The 24,714-nt window shown below is 39.2% G+C and overlaps 1 protein-coding gene across 10 annotated transcripts in view; it reads right to left on the bottom strand.

The window, feature by feature from the left end:
• Positions 1-24,714, bottom strand: part of FHL1 (four and a half LIM domains 1) — a 66,588-nt gene that overhangs the window by 13,790 nt on the left and 28,084 nt on the right. Inside the window, exon 1 of one of the 10 annotated variants that reach the window (XM_054471292.2) lies at positions 589-735. The exons of 7 other annotated variants lie outside the window; for them this stretch is intronic. In XM_054471292.2, coding sequence (XP_054327267.1) covers positions 589-610 — 22 coding nt within the window. In that variant the 5' untranslated portion in view covers positions 611-735. Of the gene's footprint in view, positions 1-588; positions 736-24,714 lie in introns of those variants that run through there. 2 more of the 10 variants (XM_054471300.2, XM_054471301.2) reach the window with 2 other exon arrangements.

Raw genomic sequence — 24,714 nt, 5'->3', positions numbered from 1 at the left:
GCTCATGGACCAGGGAGTCCAAAATGTGCCCCTTTTTCTGCTAAAAACAATTAATAACATACTTATCATATCAAAAGGAACACAGCTGTTACTTCGGGAAGATTTAAAACACTGTCAGCAAAAGGGAAGATGTGCTAGGTCATTATGGACTTTCTTAGTTACAAATGTTCCTCCTTCCAGCTCCACATTCGATTTACCTTCTCCAAACACCTTGGATGTAAAGCACTGTCAAGATGAAGAATTGTATCTTATAAAAAAGAAAGCCAAAAATTCCTAACCAAAAAAACCTTTCCTCACACAATCTCTTACAGTTTCATGAGACGTCCTGAAAAAGGTAAAAATATAGTGGTAACATGTTTATATACTTCTTTTTAAAATAAATCACTCAAACTGTTCATTGTACTTGAACAATATTTTGTCTTTGAAATAGCATGAAAGGCAAAGGCAAAACAGAGACAAGCTATAATTTATTTACTATTCAGACAAGACTAAAATCATTTCATCAAAAACCATCTTTCAGCCAAATGACGGATTCACTGCCCTAACAAAACTGTGCTCAATATAAGATAAAGAGCATGAAGTTTTTACCTGAGTGCCTATGGGAAGCCATGGCTCAGAGACCAAGTTCAGGAGCAGCACCTAGACCAGTCTTCCCTCAACCCCAGATGATAAGGCTGTGGCTCATTTGTGAACATACATTTAAGGGGAAGCGGCTAACACAAAAATAACCGAGAGCAGATGTCCCACCCCTCCCCAGAGATCACAACCTTAATCCCACTAGAAAATTCTTAACCATTTTAGGTGATCCGAGGGAGAAGAATAGGACCCAGTAAAAATACCAAACGCTACATATAAATACCTGCGGGGCTACTCAGCATCCAAATTAGCTCCAGAGCCAGAGAGGCCACATAGAAAGTCATCCCTGTACCGGAATAAAATTTGGACTCGGCTCTGGCATAGCTTAACGCTGAGCCAACCTTATTAATCCACTTTATATGCCTCAAGAGCTTGCATTTGGCCCTGTACATAATACATTTTTGTGCTGTTAATGATAAAAGTAACTCTAAGAGATAGACTTATGTTACCAGTGTAACCCAAGGAGATTAGACACTATGAATATAGAGATTAAGGGGATTATAGATGTTGTCACTCTATGTCCTCCTTAGTATGTTCCAGAGATCAGCAGATTACTGTACAGGAAAGGAGAGGGATCCTAATCTCCCCACCTCCTTAACGGCAGACAGCACAGAACAAGATGGGGAGACTATGCCTATCCTACCACACACACAATGAAGACATTTTGTCTCACAAACTCAACCTCTTGTTTTTCAGCATCAGGGACAATAAAAGGAAAAACATGAATGAAAATGAAGACATCAACCTAAAATGTTGTAATAGCTCAACAGGCCATCAGATGGCTGGGGGCTGGCTATTAGGAGCATGTTCTAGAAAAAGAAAGCCCCCAAGTCCCTCCAGGACCTTCTTCCACATTCCTTTTCTGGCCTTACCCTCAGCCCCCTTTCCCTCACTCCCACCTCACTGGCCTCCTCACTGTCCCCTGTTCCCAGAGTCATGGTTGTTCCTTTCCCTACTTCGAGTCTGCTGGTATTGCACTGATTTCTCTCCTTGCTGTCTGATCTCCTGCTTTGCTCCATGAAGGCAGGGATTTAGTACTGGAGCTCACTGCAGCGGCCCCAGAGCCTAGAATACTGCCCAGCTCCCAGGAGGCTCTCAATAACTATTCCTTGAAAGAATGAACTAAATAACTGAAATATCCATCAAGCCTCCAAAACATAGTCCCACCTGCAATCCTGAAAGTGGTTTTGGCCACTCAACTTCAAGGAAAGCAGCTGACCTTCTCGCTGGTACAGACACCTTTATAGCCACTGTCTTGTTTAACAGTGCATGTCACTGGTTTTGGCCCTATTCACACATCTCCCCTACCAGGTTGAGGGCCAGGGCAGTGCTTTGCTTGTCTTCATGTTCCTATAGCACAGAGTAGGTGAGCAGTAAATGCTCCATGAATAAATGAATGAATGAGTTCCCCAATTCTTATGATCTTCAAATGTTTAAGGAAAAGTTATTCTAAAAGACAACTGACATCAGTAACTCCCAGTTAGCTAGAAAATGACACAATAAAAGCCAGGTTGTTACGAGTAAATTTATTCCATGTTAGAGGAAAAAAATAAGCCTGGGAAAAGAAGAGAAGCTACACTGTGCTCTCGCTCCATGCCTTTCTAGTCTCTTTCTTATCCAGCCTGATTAAACTATGGTGCGGAGATCAGCCAGTTGTAACAACACCACACCCCTAAAATAAACTGAAACTTTTCACCTAGAGGAAATTCTCTTACTTTATTAGATAATTAACCTTAATGAACCCTGAATTTTTTATTTTAGCAAGGTATATTTTTAGGAAGAGCCCATGTATGTTGAAATGCCTCTCTTGCAGCGCTGTGAACAATAGGCTTGGTGTGCCAAATACTTTCCTTTAGGAAGTCAATTCCTGTTTCAAGCTACGCATCAGGAAGTGTCTTCTTTTAGGCAAGTATGGTAGTTCTTTAGGTTTCTGATCATTTTGAAAAGCGACAACAGAATATGGACGGACAGCTTTATGAAAGTATCAAAAAACAAATCTGCTTTGCCTAAAATACAAGAGAAAATTCAAAGACAAGAGAATCACTTTTTGACCACCATGAATTAGTCAACTATGACCAGCCAGGATGGGCTGGGAGCCTGGGCCTGCAACAATAGCATTTATTCCAGTTATTTCCATTTCCATCAACCAGGTAACTCTGCCCTCCTAAAAACTTCATGAAGCATGACCACTACCTGCTCTGACATCTGGCCCTACTGCAGATGTCCTCAAGCCACAGAATTAGACCTTCCACAAAACCAAGACAGAAACGGCCCCTTGCATGATGAGAAACAATTTCTTAGGAAGAATAGTTGGTAACTTTGTCCTGCCTTGGATCAGTGGCTCGGAACCCTTGCTGGTTATTTCAGAGGTACCTGGAGTCACGGGTTTCATTGGCATATTAGTCAATCTTGTCACACATTAACAGTATGATGTTTAATAATATCTTTAAGAATCACTGTACTATTTACAAAGCACCTTTATATACTATTGGTGGAGTTGGCTGGTGTTTGGGAGCAACTCTCTTTGGTGTATGATGGTTACATTTCAGGCCTTCTAGTCTCACACTCTAGCAGTATCAAGACGCTTTTTTCAGTGAGTGCTAGGTATCAAACTCCCTAAGTTTCCCTTCCATGTGATCCTCTGCAAATCATTTACTTCAGGGTTTATCTATACATCCTTATGGTCCTACTATCTGCAGATGCATTATGACCTATTGTTGGGTTAACCTGTAGATAATGCCGCCCCAGCCATTGCTTTATTGTATATGACACGCATTTATTGGACAGATGCCCTACTATGTGGTGCAAGGTATTTTACTGGCCACAAAGAATGAAATACAGTCCTTACTTTCAAGTGTAACAAGATAAATATACAAATGACTACCATGCAAGGCAGAGCCTTACAAGTATTACAAGAAAGGTATAAAGTGTTACTGAGATTTATCACAGGGAGAGATCACATCTGGTTTGGAGATCAGAAAAGACTTGATGGATGTCACAGCATTTGACCTGGTCCCTAAAGAATGATTAAGACTTTGGCATGCAGACAAGGGGGAGGGAGTGTTCCAAGAAAATGGTACCATGTCACCTAAGGTATGAGAAAAACACAGGACGTGTTCAAGAAGCAGGATGCAGCTGGGGGGTTTGGGGTGTGACAGAAGCACAAGATAAGGAGGTAGTGGGACCGAAAGCTAGAGAGGAGGGAAAGCCACACACGGAGGATATTTCTGCAACTGGTGCAAGGGGAGAATGAGATGCAGTCATGCAAGCAGTGATAAGAAGAGCAGATCTCAGAGAAGAGAGGAGGCAGGGAAGACAGCACAGGGTAATGCAATTGTCCACTGAGATGCAAGGAAAGACTGAAAGAATGAGAGGCAGGGGCAATGGGCATGGAAAGGAAAAACTAGATGTAAGGGACACTGTGACAGGGCTACAAGAACTGAAAGAAGGGGAAGGAGCCAAGGATCTCTCTGAGGTTGTGACTCTGGGTGACTGGGAAAATAATGGGGAATATGGGAGGCAGAGCTGGTGTAGGGAAGAATGGCACTTTATTTTAGACTTCACAGTGAGCTTCTTCTGAGATGTCAATAATGAACCCCCTTTAATGGGATCCCAGTTATCAAGGAGTGAGAGAGAACAGTAAGATTACAGTAGAATCACGTTTGTGGGATTTCTCACACTGCAATCTAATCCTAGCCTCTCTACCTCAGAAACACCACTGGGAGGATCAAACTTCAGAAGTTCAAAGTGGTGCAACCGAAGAATCAAACACGGCAAATTCAGTGACCCACTTAGCCCACATTTCAGGACTTCCTCATTCACAGCTTGACTTGTGGTCACCCTTCTCCCTTTACTAGATTTTTCTTTTCCTGAAGAAATTTCCAAATGGTTAAAAACTTATTCAGACTATTACTGGCCATTAGTCATGGCCAGGGGCAAGAGGCTGATAACAAACTATAATGGAGTCTTTGTGGATTTATCCGTGGTTTCATGTCCAGTTGTTTTTTTTTTTTGTTTTTTTTTTTTTACATGACTCTTCTTTCCCTCATATCTACTACTAATAAATTAATAGACTGCAAGTTTTTTTCTCAATATAATTTTGTCAGGCTACTTAATCCCTCTGCCAACAATTTCTCCTGAGTGAGTCCAACTGCAAGATTAAGGCAACTAGTCATGCACTATGATATGATGTGATTCAATGTTGAGCTCGCCGGAGTATTTCTTGTCCTATGTACTCTTGCCAGAAAAAGGCCCAGAACAGCTTCAGCCATCTCATGTTCCTGTCAATCTTTAAGGTGGGAAGAGTACTTTTTCCTACTGACAAGTCCAATTTTGCAAAGTCACTGCTTAAATGTCACAATTCATGGCATACCCATCAGAGAGTAAAATGAAAGAGAACCCCTGGAACCCCAAGAGGGGGGATTTGGTCATGTAAGGTCCTAATGAAAACAAACCTGAAATTCAGCCTCCCCAAAGGGTCTCTGAATCTCAGAGAAAAGGAAAAGGTGAGTATGAAAGAAGACCTGTAACAAATGAGATAAGATACATGAAATAAAGGACACTGTAAACAGCAAAGCACCTGGAAAATGCTAATTAACTCAACTGAAGACCTGTTCATTTCACAGTTGACCAGGGCTTAGAAGTTTCCTTATAATATTCACAGAGAGATTAAGAAGCATGAGCCATGGCCCCTGTCCTTTGATTATTGGTAACGTCATGATAAGTAACAGTTTTAAATGTCTCTTGTCCCCAAAGTCTGTGCCCTTCCTGTGTTACTACTAGAGGTTTACCAAGAGGCAGGAACTATCCTAACCACATCCTACAGATACTTTATGGGCCTATAACCAGAAATCACTACCAGGAAAGCACCGAACAAATGACTTTCAGAGCATGCCTAGGATGATATTTTTCAAAAAACAGAAGTGGCAAAAAAGTAAAAGAAGTAAAGAAAACAGAAACCAGAAAATGTTTTAGAAAGAAATATATAACATAAATACAGAATCTCAAATCAAAGGAAAATAAATGTTTCAGGAAACTGAGAAGCTGGTAAGGATAAATCTTTGTCACATTTTAGATGTTAAAATTATCTTTCAGTTTATTTCTACCACCTACTTGTGACATATCTGTTTTATTTCCATGTTGCCATGTACCATGACTCAAAACACCCTTTCAACCATGCTAAGTCCTGGCATTCACCAAGCCCACCTTTTATGAACATTTCAAGCCTCTGATAAATGCTTGAGGGCTAAACATTCCATGACCCTATTATATAATTTACCCAGCTGGTTAATATCCATAACAGGAAAGAAGAGCAAATCAAATAAGCTTCCATCCATACCTTTATTCTTAATGCTGATAACTGAGATCGACTGCCTTGTTCAGGGATGTTATCATAATAATTCATAAGCTCTGCTTCGTTGTGTGAAACATCAAGGCTAGTAACATACGATCTATCTTTATTTACCAAAAAACTATAATTAATACATTACTTTATTATGCATTGGTGTTTTCAAACCCCAAATAGAAGATAGCCCTAGAATTCAAGGTAAAGGTTGAAAAGACTCATGAGTGATTCTCTGGGGTTTGGTCAGTAGATCATCTGAACCTAACATGGTGCATGGAAGTGGACGCATGAACATAGCAGGAGGAAAGAGATCAAGCCGTGACCTGGATGTCACTCAGGAAGTCTATATTTTGTTAGGCAATAGCATTGTCTATTTTGATAGCAGGGGAAATCCAGATTTCCAGAGGACTGAAAGTACATAAAGTGAAAGCTCACTTGGCTCCCATCTGCCAAGTTTCCCCAAAGGCCAACATTTGACTGCCTGAGCAGTGTCTTGATTCAGATTCAATGCAGGAGTAATCACAGGTAGACAGAGGAGAGCGGTGGCCCACAGTGATTCGTATCTGAGAGAGCAAATAGGAATAACTTTCTGTGGAAGGAGCTCTTCTGTTGTGCCAGGACAGGCACTGTTTTGTGAAAACTCAGCTGCAGAACCAGAGTGATCTTGTTGGTGTGTGGTCTGCCATTAGATTACCACCCTCAATGGCAGCTTGTCTTCCCTGTTTGTCAACCTGTGCATGGTGAGGACAGAGCATAGGCTCCTCCACAAGTTGGAGAGGCTTGGCGGACCTGAAGATAAAGTGGGCCAGGTCTGAGGGTGTCTCCAGCTTCAATAAAGATCACATGATAGAGTTGGAAATGGCCTTAGATACCACCTAATCCAATCACCTCCTTTTATAGATGTAAAAGCTGAGGCCCAGAGATGGAGAGATGACCTGCTTCCCTGAGTTAACAGCTGCTCCAGGTCTAGAAGCTGAGTGTCTGGACTCCGAAGGCACTATTCCTTGTACCATATTAGCAAGGGATCTTTACTCATGACAATGTAAACCTTAGGAATGCTATATATGGTAAATGGGGTTTGTTATCCCTTGACTTTATATTCATCAACAGAGGTTAAGCTGGGTCACAGACCCTGAGACTAAGGGACAGTTGTGTGTGTAGATGACACATTTTGCAGATTCTCTCATGCAGCAGCAAGAGTCCAGTCAAGTTATCTCAGCCACAGTTATGCTGGAGTCTCTTAGCCTACTCTGGTTCGAGAGGCTGCCTGATTCGCGAATCGTTCTTTGCTCAATTAAACCCTATTAAACCTAAAAAGAAAAACAAAGCTTATGGATAAACTTTGGCTAACTTGGAAGCAGTAGTTGACGCAGAGCTGAGAGAGATATGGACTAGGTTGGATGTGGAAGCAGAGTCTCTACCTAAACAGCTGACACTTGTTAAGGAACAAGAGTGAGTGATTCCAAAGCCCTTGAAGTCAAACAACAAGTTCACCATGCCAGGCAGCAAGTACATGAAACAGAATGACAGGAACACGAAGTCCAGAAAGGAGAACACAAGGAGAGTCTGCAGCTAGAGGAGCAGAAGCCACCAAAGGACACGTACGTGGAAAGATCACACCCCATTCACCTCACATCCCCGCCCTTCTTGCTCATTTCCCATCAGTGTGATAATCAACAAGAACAAACATGGGAAGTATGTACCTAACTGGTATAAATAAGATCAGATTATCTAAGGTACAGAGAGTGAAACAAGGAGTGATTGTCCTATTGCATTCAATGAAATTCAGGTAAAATGGTTTAGACTGGACCATAACTATTTTTGAAGGCTTCCATGAAAGAAATTTAAGGCTTAACTTTATATGAGATTGGTTGAACAATTAACATGGTTAGTTCCAAGACAAATAGTAGGAAATTTGCCCTGAGATTAGTATCAGTGTATCTATTTTATAATGATTCAAGAGAATATAGTGCAGTGGCTAAGAGCACAGACTGAAGCCAGAATATCTAGATTCAAATCCTGCCTCTATCACTTACTGGTTGTATGACATTGGCAAGTTTCACTTAACTTCTCTGTGACTAAATTTGCCCATCTGTAAAATGGGGATGATAATAGTACCTATGCAAGAGGGTCATTGTGAGAAATAAAGCAGTAAATATTTGTAACATTTAGAACAGTGGCTGGCACACAGTAAGCACTATATATTATTATTAATTCAACTACACGCTAAAAATGTGGCTGACCCAAGCAGCAGATTCCTACAAATAGAATTTATCAAGTTTACTAATTCACAGGGGATATGTGGAAAAGAGATAAGAGCTCAGGATGTTGGCCAAGAGCCCAGCTGCAAGGACCATGGGCCTGAGAATGACTGGGGCAGCAGAGAGCAAAACTCAAAGTCCTAGGGACTCAGAGGAATTGGCCTCTAGCAGCTTGACAGCCCAGTGGAGACAGCTGTGGATTCAACATGAGTCAGGCGGGTTTATGAACAGATGATGGAGACCTGGGGAGAACAAATCTCTGCTCTATTGATCCTCTAATGAAATAAATACCCAATAGGTCTAGGTCATCTGCCCAGTCTTGAGCTGCAGAGGGTCTTCTCTACATCCTCCCTGCCAGGAAAGGGCCCAGTTAGCCCAGTGGATAATTAGACCTTTTCTGGCTAGAGTCAATAAACTTTCCAACACAACAAATAAGGGTTTACCTTATGAGCACTAATTCATCAGGCAAGCCACCCTTGATTCACATCTCTGAGCTTAAGTTGGCTATAAAGGCCAACAATGAAAAGAGGCTACCTATATGCAGCTCCAGCCAGAATGCAGATTAGCATTGTATTACGTGAGTTAATTCTGAATAAATGCCAAGGACATGGATCTGAAAGACCCTATCTCATCAAGCCACTTACAGAAAGGACTCTGCAGCTCAGGAGATGAGGCTGTTTGTGCTGAGACATAGCAATGCCCAAGGTCCCAGGGGTGGCAGAACCAAAATATGCACCATCTACCCAACTCTTGACCAAAAACACGTTGTGGTCAATCCCCCATACCCACCCCACGATGAACTCCGGCTAAAGCATCTAGAGTTGGGATGACTGTAAGAAGACTATTATCTGACCATTGTGTAGACAGACCATTGCTGTATGTCCATAATGACCGAGCACCTCACATCCCCACCCAAAAGAAACCCCAGACCTCTTAGCTGTCACTCTCCATGCATGAACAGTTAGTGACTAGGATCGGAGAGGCTATATTTTCAGGTCCACAGATCTCATCCCAGAACCCCAAAGTTAATCTCCTCCTATCATAATAGGCTCCCTAAACCCTGTGCCTCAGCCCACCGCAGGAGAACACAAGGAAGGGAACAGGGACATATCAGCCTAAGGAGGCAGGGACAGCTCTGGGATGAGCTGTGAGGAGAGAAAGGGCACACTGGTCCAAAAGATTCTCTGAGGCTCCATACCTCCTCTCCTACTGGCACAGCCTGGGCAAGGCCTGCAGCTACAACATCTCAATTCCAGATAATCATACATTCTTTCTTTAGTTATTTTACCCAAAATTTTATCAATCAGGGCTTCATTTGGGTTAATAATCTTCACTTATAAAATGAAATAATCCCAGGTAAGTGTGAGTGAAGGTAGCTAAAGAACATGAAGTCCTTTGTCATTATAGAGATAATATGTAAAATATTTTAGAATAAAAACATTTCTTAGGTGAAAACTTTAGTTGTTCATTGTTTTATAGGTTCACAGTGATTCTTTAAGTTTCCGTGTTCATGACTTCAAGTTGTTTTGCTATGTTACTTTATTTACTGAGATATAATTTACATGCCTGTGCTTTGGGAGGCCAAGGCAGAAGGATTGCTTGAGGCCAGGAGTTCAAGACTAGCCTGGGCAACACAGTGAGACCTCCATCTCTAAGTAAAATTTAAAATAATTTATATATCATAAAATTCACCTTTATAAAGTGTACAATTCAGCAGCTTTTAGTATATAACGTATATCAATCATTACCACCATCTGATTCTGCATTTTCATCACCCCCAAAGAAATCCTGGACCTCTTAGCCACCACTCTGCATACCCCACCCCCACCCCCTGGGAACCACTAACCTACTTTCTGTCTTTATGGATGTGTCACTTCTGGCAATGGAATCATACAATATATGGCCTTCTGTGGCTGATTTCTTTCACTTAGCATAATGCTTCCATAAAAATGGCATCACACAATATGCAGCTTTTTGTGGCGGATTTCTTTCCCTTAGTATAATGTTTTCAAGGTTTATCCATGCTACAGCATGCATCAGTACTTCAGTTCTCTTTATGGCTGAATAATAGTCCATTGTACAGATACACCACATATTGTTCAACCATTCATCAGGTAATGGACATTTGGGTTATTTCCACTTTTTAGCCACTATGAATAATACTGCCATGAACATTCTTTTTTTCTTTTGCATGGGTTTATTTACAGAGATGTATTTTCGAAGAAGTATGAAAGAATACATAGTGAAAAGTATTCTTCCCCCTATCTATCCCCAGACATCTACTTCCCCCTCTCCACTGATAACCAATGATACCAGTGTCTTCTTTATGCTTCTGGAGATACTGGGCTTATAAAAGATAGGCTGCTATATATTTTTTCTTTTTCCTCTTTTTTTTTTTTAAAAAAAAAACACAAATAGTGGTATACTATACATACTCCTCTGCACCTTGCTTTTTCTATTTATCCTATTGCTAGTTCTATTTATTTATATTCAGAGAATTTTCCTTGTCAGTACATAAAGAACTTCTACTTTTTGAACATGTACATAGTATCCAATTGTGAAGCTATACCACAATTAACTTAGTCTCTTATTGACAAATATTTGTTATCACAAACAATGCTGTAAGAAATCTATCTATCTATCTATATATTTTTTTTTCTTTTTTTTGAGATGGAGTCTCGCTCTGTCGCCCAGGCTGGAGTGCAATGGTGCGATCTCGGCTCACTGCAACCTCTGCCTCCCCGGCTCAAGCGATTCTCCTGCCTCAGCCTCCTGAGTAGCTGGAACTAAAGGTGCGTGCCACCATGCCCAGCTAATTTTTGTACTTTTAGTAGAGACAAGAGTTCCACCATGTTGGCCAGGCTGCTCTTGAACTCCTGACCCACCCGCCTCGGCCTCCCAAAGTGCTGGGTAGCACAGGTGTGAGCCACTGCACCCAGCCTTGAAATATATACATTTTTTAAAGATAGGATGAACCAACTAAAAACAGTAGTAAGTTAGTTTAATCAGACTGCTTTCTTCTAACCCCCAAAAGAGATCAGCAGCACTAAAGGAATGGGAGTTTTGATTTACAAGGAAAGGGAGAGAGTAAAAGGAAAGAGATGAAAAGATCTGGAGTGGATCAGGGAGCACCCACCAAAGTTTACTGAAATGGCACATTGTTTTTGTTCATGCAGAGAGGATGCCATCTGGAAATCCCATGCCAGCTATGTGAAGGTTACCCTCAGCTAATCAGGCACCCAGAGAGGAAGTGGCTTTTGATTCCAAATCCATGCTCTTTGCACCAAAACCCACGATGCCTTGCCAATGAACTAAAAAACAGTAAACTCAGCAAAACGCCGATACTGACAATGCACACAACATATCCTCATGCAGTGCCACACCATGATGGATTAGTGGCAATGGAGATTATACTTCTCAAAATTAAAGAGGCAACTTAGTGTGCATCAAGTCTTCAGGCTGAAAAGTTATAAAGTACGTATAGTATTTGAGTTTCAAATGTTCATGCTATCTTATCTATTTTAAAAAATGAAAGGTGGCGTCTCAGCTGGGGATTATAATGGAGCAAGCTGAGCTGGGCACAAGCCCTTCTGGACGATTAGACTGGCAACATGTCATTGATGCATACCACCAGGGAAGTGCACAGCTCTGAGTCATAGGTCTGACCTTAAAACTGCATTCTGGGAAAACAAAACACCATCCACGTTCGTTATATAAATCTGTCATGGATTTTTCAACTCTATCTGCATCAGAGTTTTAAATTAACCCTGTCATTGTTTCTTCCTTAAAGTAGAGGAGTAGCTTGATGTCTGCAGCCTCAAAGGTCAGTCTTTTCTGAAATGGGCACTTGTTTTCTTAAAGGTCACATAACTAATTGAAGCCAGGTGACCCATGTTCTATGACTATTTGTCACTGATTTCCTAACTTAGATTGCACCTCCCTGTCTTTACAGATAAACAAGAAAGAGAAATGTCACCAGCACCCCCACTCCATTATCAGTGAACATTTTAAAAAACTAACTTTGGACTTCAGAAAAGGGGTTGATGTTTATAAAGCAGCTTAATAGATGAGACTGTTTTAAAATTAAGTACACTGGCAGCTATCTTTGTTAGATGTTAAAACAGGGATCCCCAGCCATGTCATGGCAATTCAGTGTGGCAAACCAGGAGTATTATAAGAACTGCAAGACCTAATTAATTTTAATTCCCTTCAAATTGTGTACTTATTTAATACCATAAGTAAATGCTAAAGCCTATATAAATTATCATACTGGAACAGGAAATGTACAGAGAAGAGATTAATTCAGGAATTGTGAAACACGATACTGATTTTAAAACACTTTTAGCAAATTCAAAAATCAATTTAAAAATTAACGTCATAAAATTAAATTAACAATATTTTTATACTGTTAAATTTTATACTGTTAGAATTTTAAATTGATTTTAAGCTTTCAATTAATGAAAATAACAGTAAATGTTTTTGACTTTATTGTGTTGTAACCCAAGGAAAGCACACTAGACTTAGAATCAAAAATCTCAAATGCAATCTCTGACTCTGCTGAATCGCTTACAAGCCAAGTTATTTTTTCTTCCTCATCTATGAAATGGGAATATTAATATCTGTCTTGCTTTCCCTATTGAATTGTTTTAGGAATGAAATTAAATAATATATGTCCAAGTACTATACAAACTTTAATATAATATGGTCATTAAAGAAATATATATATAAATCAGGCTTTGTACCCAAGTAGGTAATGTCTTTTGATTTTTCAAGTAGACTTAATTTTTCATAAGACTCACACAATTTTCACAATAAACACACACACATTTATCATATATTATAAAATCTAGTGGCAGGTCATTGTGAAAAGACTGGCAATCCCCATGATAGGAATTCCCTCTCTTTCATATCAGCCTAAACTTTCAATGATACAGAATTTAGAAAATACTAGTATGGGTATTTTAGTTTTACTTAAAGTCTAGCTATTTAATCCTCTTGTATTTAGTTAATATTTAATTATTTGAAAAGGTACAAGTAGCTTGGAATAAATGTATAATAAGCAAGCTCCATAAAATCTTGCTTCTTTGCTTTGATCTAAAAATCAAAAGCATACTCCTCTGCATATTTGTACGGGGTATTTTTAGTTGCTTCAAGTAACTGACATGGTTTATCCTCCGTTCCTCACAAAGAAAATAACTTGGAAAGCCCTCAACAAAAGAAAAAATTAAGCCAAGGTTAGTTATAGGACTTTTATTTGGGAAAAATTAAAATAAGGAACACTTTTTATTTCTGTTGTTTAAAGGGCTGGAGATTTAGTAACAACTTGAAGAAGTGAGTTAATCCCTTTGTAACACAGCCAGGATAGGGTTTATTTTCCTACTGTTATGGTGGTAACTTAGAACACACAGGAAAACAATATCAAATATCAATTCCCTCCAGAGTTGTAACTTTCTAAATGTAGTAATCAGTAATTTGTCAAGATTATCATTCAGCATACAAATACTTTCTATATAATTTGAACTTCCACACCACCTCTATATCAAGTCTTTAAATGCTACCAAATATAAACCAGGTACCGTTTTCATGAAATAAGAATACAGGTGTTAAAGATGAATAAACTGAGACATTAAAGAGATTAAGTGTCTTGCTTTAAGGGGGTTGGGGGAGGCAAGGTCAAACTAAGAATAGAAGCTCAAGTACTATCACCTGTCCTAAGCATAAATCTAAAAAACTTTCCACTTTCCGACTAGCCATAAGTACATGGTCCCATCAATTTTTATGTACTTTAAACATACATTTTGCAGGAAGAAAATCTTCCAAACTGATTTGTGGAAATATCATTTAATTAAGGGTGGTACCACATGTATGAACTGCAGAATATAAAGTATTCATACACGAAATCTTTTTTCAAATTAAATTTAATCTGACTTGAAAGCTTAATGTTAACATCTAAACGCTAATAAAATAATACATAAATTTGAGCTGTAACGGAAACTAGATATAGTTTTAAACTTAACTATTCACTATATACAGTAAATCAGTTTTATTATGGGTGATTATGAAACAATCACAGGACAAGTCAGTCACTTTCCAAGATCAAAGAGCAAGTCATTGGTAGAGAAATAAAAAACATTGCAACCTAATAGTTTCTTCCAAGACCAAAGTGCATGTTATTCCATTGTGCCAAGGAGTTTTAATGGGTTTTAAAGGGTCATGTGTCTGTCTGAAGGGACTGGTAAATTTCTTACAACTCTCCATATATAATTTATTTTTAATTCACGCTCTACACTGACATGACACGTTTAAATATATCTAATCACCAGGTTTTCCACCCACATCCCCCAACTAATCCCTGCCCAAAATATATTTTCTGTCCTTTTTTTTTTTTTTTTTTTTTTTGAGACAGTCTCGCTCTGTCGCCCAGGCTGGAGTGCAGTGACGCAATCTTGGCTCACTGCAACCTCTGCCTCCCGAGTTCAAGCGATTCTCCTGCCTCAGCCTCCCAAGTAGCTGGGATTACAGGCACCCACCACCACGTTCAGCTAATTTTTGTATTTTTAGTAGAGACAGGGTTTCGCCATGTTGGCTAGGCTGCTCTCGAACTTCTGACCTCAGGTGATCCACCCACCTCAGCCTCCCAAAGTGCAGGTATTACAGGCATGAGCCACTGCGCCCAGCCTCTTTGTTCTTATACATTAAATTTTCATGGACCGTCTGGAGATTGAGAACACAGCAGAAATCTGTTTCTTCCCAAGCAACAGCAGCTGGAACTGAAGTGGAAAGTACAGGATTAGCCCCTATAGGGAAGTGAGAAAAACTGCTTGGAAATGGTTTTAAGGGATCTCCTGCCAGCTAACTCAAGAGTGCTAGTGAAGACTTCCAGAAGGAAACATACCCAGCCAAACCCCTGGGCCAAGAGAGAGTGTTTGCACACAATTCTGGGGACTGAGAATAAAGGGAACAACACAGCTTTGAAAGAATGTAGGGTGTGCTTTCCACATAAATAGGGGCAAAAGCCATACACGAGAACTTTTCATCTCCATACCATTCTCTCTGTCCAAATTGTAACAAGAGTGTTTTCTTTAAAAAATAATAATAATAATAATTTGCACTTAACACCTTGACACCAGGGTTTGGACTCAGACCCTGCATAGATCAACTTAGTCCTCAGTTAACTGTTCCTCTGCCTTCCAAATGCAATTGATTCTGTGGGCGTAACCAACATTCTATGTCTATAACACTTTTCAAGATGATCTTGCCTCTCTATTAATAACGGGAAGTTACTTAGCTCCTGCCTGGGATGAAAATAAAATTTACAAGTGTATCCCCTCTTTTTTAGGGGTCAGCAATGTCTGAGTTACAAAAAAGTTCCAATTTAAAAATTAGTATATTTTTTTCCAACTCCATGCCAGGATTCCAGAACACCTGTTACTTTTAAAATAAGACTCCTAAATTTTTTCCAAGCAAAACTGGGGCATTTATTTTATACCTTCTTTCACCGCATTCTATAGCAATTTAGTCACATTTGTGTACAGTTCAAATAGCTAGACTTCAAGTGTATAAAATATTATGAAGTTAACTGGTGAAATCTGCTATATTCACTTTGAAATGCATCCAAAAATAAGATATACTGATGGATGGAGGGATGGATAGACAGTGATAAAACAGGTAGAATAAAACGCTGTTAATGGCAGCCTCTTGATGATGGGGATAAAGATGGCCACTGCAAAGTCATTTCAACTTTGAAGATCTTAATAAAGGTTAGGGGAAAATAAAATATACATCAGCAAAACCTTTAAAAATTGACTGCAGCTACACACAAGCAGGTATTGGTTCCAAAATGTTTTTCAAACTATGGGCACAGAATGTGGTACAGTCTGGAATGAAAAACACCAAAGTTGAGTACCACAGACTCCAAATGAAAGAAATCTGCCAAGCCCATTTTAAGGTTTTTTTAGGCATTATTAAAGAAGCCCTGAATATCACATCTCATCACATCATGAAGTGCAATATTGCACACATACGTTTTCAGACTAGGTTGAGCAGTTTGGGCCAGAAGAGACCTTTTTGAAGGTTCCCTAATCCATTCACACAGGCCCATCTGAAGGATGACACTGTAGCCAGCCGCCAGCATCGTAACCATCTCTCTCCTTTTATGGTCGTTTCAAGTTTAAAGCAGATACTCGTCTGTTTGCAGATTCCTAAAGGTACTAGAAAAAAAAATCTAAATATAACAGATGGATAAGTGCTCATGGTAACTGGAAACCAAAACGTAACTTCAGCTTTTGCAGGCCAATGCCTTAACACCCATGGCTTTAGTGTAATGGTCCTGCTGTGGACCTTTTGTCTTTATTCCCACATAGAAATACTACCCTGACTTTGATGGATGACAGATAAGTGTTAGTCAAAACTTTATTTTAGGTTGACATTAATAACCTTTACTTATGTTAAAGTCAATCAGGGCCGGGCGCAGTGGCTCACGCCTGTAATCCCAGCACTTTGTGGGGCCAAGGCGAGTGGGGGTCACCTCAAGTCAGGAGTTCACGACCAGCCTGGCCAACATGGCAAAACCCCGTCTCTACTAAAAATACAAAAATTAGCCAGGCGTAGTGGTGAGCGCCTGTAATTCCAGCTACTCAGGAAGCTGAGGCAGGAGAATCGCTTCAACCTGGGAGACAGAGGTTGCAGCGAGCCGAGATCACACCATTGCACTCCAGCCTGGGCGAGAGAGCGAGACTCCGTCTCAAACAAATAATAAATAAAATAAAATAAAATAAAGTCAATCAGTATGTGTTCTCCAGGATGATAAAATTTTCTATAAAACACAGTCAAGTGTTTTTGTTGGGTTTTCTTATTAGTGTTTTTAAAAATAGTTCAATATGCTTGCGAAAGTATAATTCAAATGTTGGTAAAACCTCTGAGACATGTCTATGAATTCTAGGGTTCCATGGAATATAATATGAAAACCACTAGACTGGAAGGACTATTTGCACTCTTAGTGTTTATTCAATCCATGACCTTTAGGTCATATAAACAGCCACCAAACCCTCTCTAGACTTCATATATGAAAGTGGTATCATGCTGGTAACTTCCTGATCTGAATCTCTTCCCCACTCCTTATACCCAACTCTATCCCCCCTTTCTAGTAACTAACTCTAACCTTTTGCCCTACTATTCTCAACCCCAATTCTTTGATTTCATTCATATCCACAAGCCCCTCAACTGCATTTCCTAGGCTGGCTTTCCAAATTTCAACAATACAAATAATGTGACCATATAACGAAGGGGGGAAGGGACAGTGATATGTATGTGTCCATATACTTGCTGGTAGTTACAAACAAAGAGAAACTCCCAGGGTCTGAAAACTGAGCATATTGCACATTTGAGTCATTACCTCTTCTTAGCCATCACCAAAATAAATGTCAGGATCTCAACAAATCTGAAAGCAGCTCTAAGAAAGTCAAAATTGAAACCACATAATGATAAAGTTGAAGTGTTTAGGGGTAAAGCGTACAGACACCTTCAGCGTACTCTGAAATGCATCCAAAAATTAAGATGGATTAATGGTGGATATCTGATAAAGCAAATATAGTAAAATGTTTAATTGCTGATTCTAGGTGGTAGGAATAGGAGTGTTCACTGTATAATTTCAACTTTTCTGTTCGAAAAACTTACTGATAACATGCCGGGAAAAAATAATGTCATGCTACAATGAGGGAAGAGGGATTGTTCTATTCAAGGATATCCTCCAACAATTCAGGAATATGGATATTAGAGGAACAGGGATCCTAAGACAGTCCTGTGTAATACCACGGTAATACTATGGTTTATAATTTACACAATGCCTTTCATTCAATTAATTGTATCTCTAGCAAATGCCTACTAAGTCTCTGGCACTAAATAATAAATGATACAAAGGACATAAGAGGAAACATCAGGCTTCTTGCTCCTCAGAAGCTTCCAGTTTCCTGGAGAAAGCAGAGTACAATTTAAGACAGTAACTCTGACCAAATCCTTTACTCTTTGTGCCTTAGATTGCCCCAGTAAGGAAAATAGAAAACACCCATGAGAGGACCAAAAGTCAGGTCAAGATCCTATGTGAAGTCTATGAGAACTGACAGTTCAAAGGGCAGAGCTGGGAACATAAGGGATAGGCTAAAAATACTGGAGCATGTTGTACTGTTTTCCAGTTCAAACCTGTCCCATGAGCCCAATGCAAAGGGTGGAACTCAACCTCTCCAATTAGTTTCCATTTGAACCACTGTAGGGAGCAAAAGACCCTCTGGATTATAAATCCCTCTGCCTGTGCACGCTGACAATTATGTACACAAACTCTCACCACCACCCACAGGAAAAACTCTACCGGTCCTGGGAAAGAAACACAGAGAGTACTTTATGGAGATTATGAATTTGTAGCCCTAATGAATGTGTACAGAAATGGTCTTATCGGCTGGGCACAGTGGCTCATGCTTGTAATCCCAGCACTTTGGGAGGCCGAGGCAGGTGGATCACTTGAAGTCAGGAGTTCGAGGCCAGCCTAGCCAACATGGTGAAACCCCGTCTCTACTAAAAATACCAAAAAATTATCCAGGCCTGGTGGCACATGCCTATAGTCCCAGCTAATCGGGAGGCTGAGGCACAAGAACCATTTGAACCCAGGAGCAAGAGGTTGCAGTGAGGCAAGATCACGTCATTGCACTCCAGCCTGGGCAACAGAGTGAGACTATGTCTCAAAAAAAAAAAGAATAGAAAAAGAAATGATCCTATCACACATGGTTTAAGAGATGTCCACAGACTCATAAAGACCACAAACCATTGTTTTTCTGCTTTTCTACTTAGGTGAAGAACTGTTCTTTGGTTTGGGTTTTTGTTGTTGTTGTTGTTTTGTCTGTTTGTTTTTTTGACAGAGTCTCACTCTGTCACCCAGGTTGGAGGGTAGTGGTGTGATCTCTGCACCCTGCACCCTCTGCCTCCTGGGATTAAGCGATTCTCATGCCTCAGCCTCCTGAGTATCTGGGACTACAGGCGTGAGTCACTGCACCCAGCCTAAGAACTGTTAAAGAACTAATTGTTTATCCAATAATTAGGTATCCTTCAGTGAGAGATGCTCTACAAAGCACAAAGCTTATCTGGCTGATAAGATAGGACAATGAGGCTACTATTCTAAATACATTTTTATATATTTCCTCCTTTTTATTTTAAATTGATCCCTACAGTTGTTCAAACAAAATTGAAATATCAATAATGAAATACATAAATTATAACAATTATTAGCATAGTTTACCACACTGGGCTTTCAACATGTGATATAAGGTTGATATGATAATAATGATGATGACAATGATAATAATGATGATAAAAGTGCCATTCTTTCTCAAGCATTATTAAGGACTTCAGGCCTTAACATTGTGATTTCCATAAAAGTTTTGACCCCAGCTATGCTTATTGTACTGATCATAATAAAATTTTTACAATTTAGCTATGACCTTAATCTAACAAATATTCTACGCCCACGGTTATAAGACAAGTGAGTCAAGGTTTCAAACTCAGAAATTAAGGAGCATCCAACATTCATCTCCCAGGCATGGTTCCCTCTTACAAGTGAGCATCTGTTGTTGGCTTTTCAAATCTTTGCCTATTAATAGGACAGTTCATGATGGACAAAATCTTACAACAACTTCCATAGGCACTGAACTTTTATGATGTTCAAAAACCTTACTAAGTAATCACAAGTTCCTATTGGGCTTGAACTAAACTTGATGACAGATCTGAACTCTAATATTTTATACTTGGGGAGTAAGGACAGAAGAGGACTTTTGTCACTTCCCTTGCCTCAGTCTCTGTGCAATACTTGATAATTGATCATTTACTGACTCCTTTGTTTTGGGGTTTCAAAGAAAATTCACATGTGAGCTTATTCTTAGAGAAGCTGAAAAGACCTAAAAACAGATGAACAAATTAGTAAATTATTACAGCTGGAATGTTTTTATAAGTCTCAAAACACCATACAGGAGAAGAGAAAAAGTTTTAAAGGCTCATTTGAACCAATTGAAGTCCGAGATGGTTTGACTCTACCTACCTTAGAGATCAGATATCTATGTCCTCATTTCACATCAATTGTGAAGATGGAACACTAGATTTGAACTTAGCTGTCCAAATCTGACTTCTTCCATGAGAATCCTGGTCAAACCCAATCTTTATTGTGGACTTCCATGGCACAATTTAATACACTTGAACTCTGAAATATGATTCAAACATTTATATGTGTGCAAATTTATAATCCTCTAATGGGTAAAGGAGATACTTTTAAAAAATAAAAATATAATGTCCAATCAATGGTTCCATTGATTTGGTATTCTGACAAAAGGTTCTCTTTACAGACAGTTCATTCACATTAACTAAATAATACTTTATTTCACTAAAAAGAAAAGTATTTCCTTGAGACATTATGTGTGTGTATGTGTGTGTGTGTGTATTTCTACATGACTTCTTAGCTTTCTTTATAACCACAACGGGTACTCTGGTTGAAGACTGTGTAAGAATCAAAGACTAGAGATTCCACTTTTCGAGAGTCCAGTTAGGACTCCTTTTGTAAGTGAGACAGTTTCTCTCCTCAAGTGAAAATGAATTCTTTCTAAATCAGAGGCTGGGAAAAGTTAGGAGATGTTACAAGAGGTCAAAACTAAGTCCATTAAATCCCAGACCCAGATTTAGTCGCCATAGAGACAAGGGAGATAAATAAACCAGTAACCTTAACAAATGTGCTGCACCTTTGCCAGACATATCTCCGACTTGCCATTATTTTTACTTAAGTATCTTTCAGTCCAAACATAACTGACTCTGAAGACTACAAAACCAAACAGAACTAGGCCCAAAAGAAATACGAACACTCACTGAAGCAAAGGGCAGGCAAAAGAGGCAAAAGCCATCCCCCACCCTTAGCAATGTGCTCTCCGTTCCCCTTGAAAAACTATTGCAACATGAAGCTCCAGAGGCAATGACATATGGGGAAAATATGTGGTGCCAAAGCCAGAAGAAACCATGTCAAAAAAGAAAAACAGACATGAAGTAACTGACCTAATTAGAAGAGAAAAGTGTACTTACAGCAGAGAAACAAGTATATCTGAAACAGGGAATACAGCTGAAGGTGAGAGGGACTGCTGTAAGGAGGCTCATGACCTTAAAGCGAATTTTTGTTGCTTATCTAAAGGAAATCAGAAGATGAAATGGGCATTGCTCTTGAGCTGTAGCTCCATTAAGATGTTCCTTAAGTGGACACTGGACCTTTAAACATGAAGATTCATTCCCTGCCTGGCACTGCTAGACATTCATTAAAAGCTCTGAAACAAATATTTATACTTGGTGTCATGTGGTATATACCAAGATGCCTCTACCAACAACCAAATACGGAAGAAAGAGAAATGGGGGCTCTGGATGATGAAACACAACAAGCGAGAAGGAACTAGAGCATTGGAACCCCATGTTTAGGCTCTGGACAGGAGTCCTCATGTTTCTTGGTTACTTACTAAGCACCTACTCTGTGATAGATTAGACTATCCGGCTTGTGATATGGAGTTAAGTACATAAAAGTGGAAGATTCTCAACATCTAAGTAATAGCAAAATGTACAAACAACATCACAACATGAATATAACTTCAAATAAAGTGATACTTACATTTTTTCCTTGTGCCTTCTAGTTCTTGTCCACAGGTACATATCACTTTGCAAGTTACAATCACAGCATATATACAATTTTGCATCCTGCATTTTTTAGTAAGACTGTATTATACAAATTCTTTTATATTGCTAATGTAAGTGTGAAAATTATAATTTTTAACAGATTCATGAAATTCCACAGCATAGATGTATCATAATCTACTCAACCAAAACTATTTATTGAATAAATGAACTATTTTTTTCACATTAGACATTTAAATTCTTTTTGTCCTCACAAATAACACTGTGATGAATACTTATAGCTTTTTTTCTTTTTTTAGAATAATTTGTTTCTCAGAACACATTTCCCAAAGTATGATTACTAGATTAAAGGGTACCAATATTTGTGCCTTTAGGCATATATTGCCAAACAATGTTCCAAAAGGCTTTGTACCAACTTACTTTGCTACCAGCAGTGAATAAGTGCATATCCATTTCAAGTTAACCATATTAACACTGGGTTTTCTTTTTGTAATTCTGCTAACTTAGTAAAAGTGTGCCTTGTTGACTTTTTTTTTATTATACTTTAAGTTTTAGGGTACATGTGCACAATGTGCAGGTTAGTTACATATGTATACATGTGCCATGCTGGTGTGCTGCACCCATTAACTCGTCATTTAGCATTAGGTATATCTCCTAATGACGTTTAAATATGCTTATCTTTGCATACCAGTGAGGCTGAATGTTTTCCATGCATTTCTTTACATTGTGATATAACTTGAGTGTCTTTTACCCATCTATCAATTGGATAATTCATTCAGCCAACAGTTAGGAAGCACCTACCACGTGCTAGGCCTGTGCGCACCTTTCTTACAATCTGTATGAGCTCTGTGCATGATAATAGAAATTATGTATCTTGTCATCTGTGCCACAAATTTTTCCTGGTGTGCTTTTTCATTTTAATTATACTTTTCAATATAGGACTGTATATATTTGAAACTGTTGATTTCTTTCTTTCCAACTTTTTAAAATTTTATAGCTTACAAGGTTATCATATAACCAAGGATTTGATAATTATCCTATTTTCTGTGGTCTGATTTACAAGTTTGCTAACAGCCCCATATTTTCCTAAATTTTCCTAAAATTAAAAGCTCTAATCCCTACATTTCATGATTCCTGAGCATATCTAGCTTTTTTTTTTTTACCAGAAGCACTTAATTTAAAACAAATTTTAAAATCAGAGTTAGATTTATCTTTTCCATGTGCTATAACTGTATTGAAAATAATTGATTTTTCACCTCCTCTGCTCCAAATCAAAGTAGATCCAGATTTATCTGGGAAGATTCAACCCAAAACACCCTGGTTCGTATCTCTTTTTCTTTCTCAGGCTAGAGAAAAGTGAATGTTCTAAACATTAGCACCATCACTGCCTGACTGATTTTTCTTAGGATTGCTTTAAGGTAGAGTCCCCTTGCTACTCAGAGAGGGAGGTCCTCAGATCAGCAGTGGTATAACCTGGTGCTTGTTGGAAATGCAGGATCTCAGGCCCTACTCTAGACCTGCTGCATCAGAATCTGCACATTAAAGTGTGAGAAGCACCAAAGTAGACTACAGGAATCCTCCAGAATAAAATAAATCACCCGTATCTGTCAATGCTCCTTCTCTTAATCAGGTACCATCATCAGAAAGTATCCTTCCTCTGAAATGTTTGCCCTCAACCCTTTTAAAAGCACCTCCTTAATATGACTGTCACCCTATGTTGTGCCCCTGAAAATTAGCAAGCTGATATTTTGAGAAAAAGGATGACCTTAAGTTTGCAACCTCAATTTTATCTAGACCTGGGATTGAAAACTCACATGTCTATAGGGGTTAAACATTCAGATAATGGCAACCAACCCTTGTCCTTAGTGTCAAGGAGATTACAGATACTGCCGGAGACTGTGGCAAACTTCAGAGTTCATGCTCTAGCTAAAGAAACAGTAGCTGGCTAGGCGCGGTGGCTCACGTCTGTAATCCTAGCACTTTGGGAGGCTGGGGTGGGCAGATCACAAGGTCAGGAGATCCAGACTATTCTAGCTAACATGGTGAAACCCCATCTCCACTAAAAAATACAAAAAATTAGCCGGGCGTGGTGCGGGCGTCTGTAGTCCCAGCTACGGGGGAGGCTGAGGCAGGAAAATGGCGTGAACCTGGGAGGCAGAGCTTGTAATGAGCGGAGATCACGCCACTGCACTCCAGCCTGGGCGACAGAGCGAGACTCCATCTCAGGAAAAAAAAAAAAAAAAAAAAAGAAACAGCAGCCATTTGGCTCCAGCCTAAGTGTAGCCAAACAGGAGTGAGGGCTCAATATTGCCAGATCTTCTGATATTTCAAGAGAAGCTGAAAATTTTGGACTTCAAAAAATATGAAACCTTTCAATTTTTAAATGCTGGCAATTAAAATTTTAAAAGAACACCTCTGTGTGCCAGATCCAGCCCACCAGTTTGAGACCTTGGCTCTAAACTGATGATTTCCAAATTCTCTAAGTCTGTGTAACCCATCTGTGCTGATTTTCCTTCTTATTGCTAGTGCACCAAGAAGAGAGGTTACATCAATACAAATGGCACAGATCAAATCACTTTGACTACTGTATTTCAAAATTTCGTGTTTTGTGAATATTAAAAAACTGCCAAATCAATAATGAAAATGACCATATGTCAGTGATACAAATATCTCCTACATGTGAAACACATGTTTAATTAACAATATTGTCACTACTATGGTACAAATACTCAAATTTAGCCCAGTTCACGTATGTGTTAAGAATTATGTGTTCAA

This window comes from Pongo pygmaeus, chromosome X (genome assembly GCF_028885625.2).
Source record: "Pongo pygmaeus isolate AG05252 chromosome X, NHGRI_mPonPyg2-v2.0_pri, whole genome shotgun sequence".
Lineage (NCBI taxonomy): Eukaryota > Metazoa > Chordata > Mammalia > Primates > Hominidae > Pongo > Pongo pygmaeus.
This window is presented reverse-complemented; position numbering and strand designations above follow the sequence as displayed.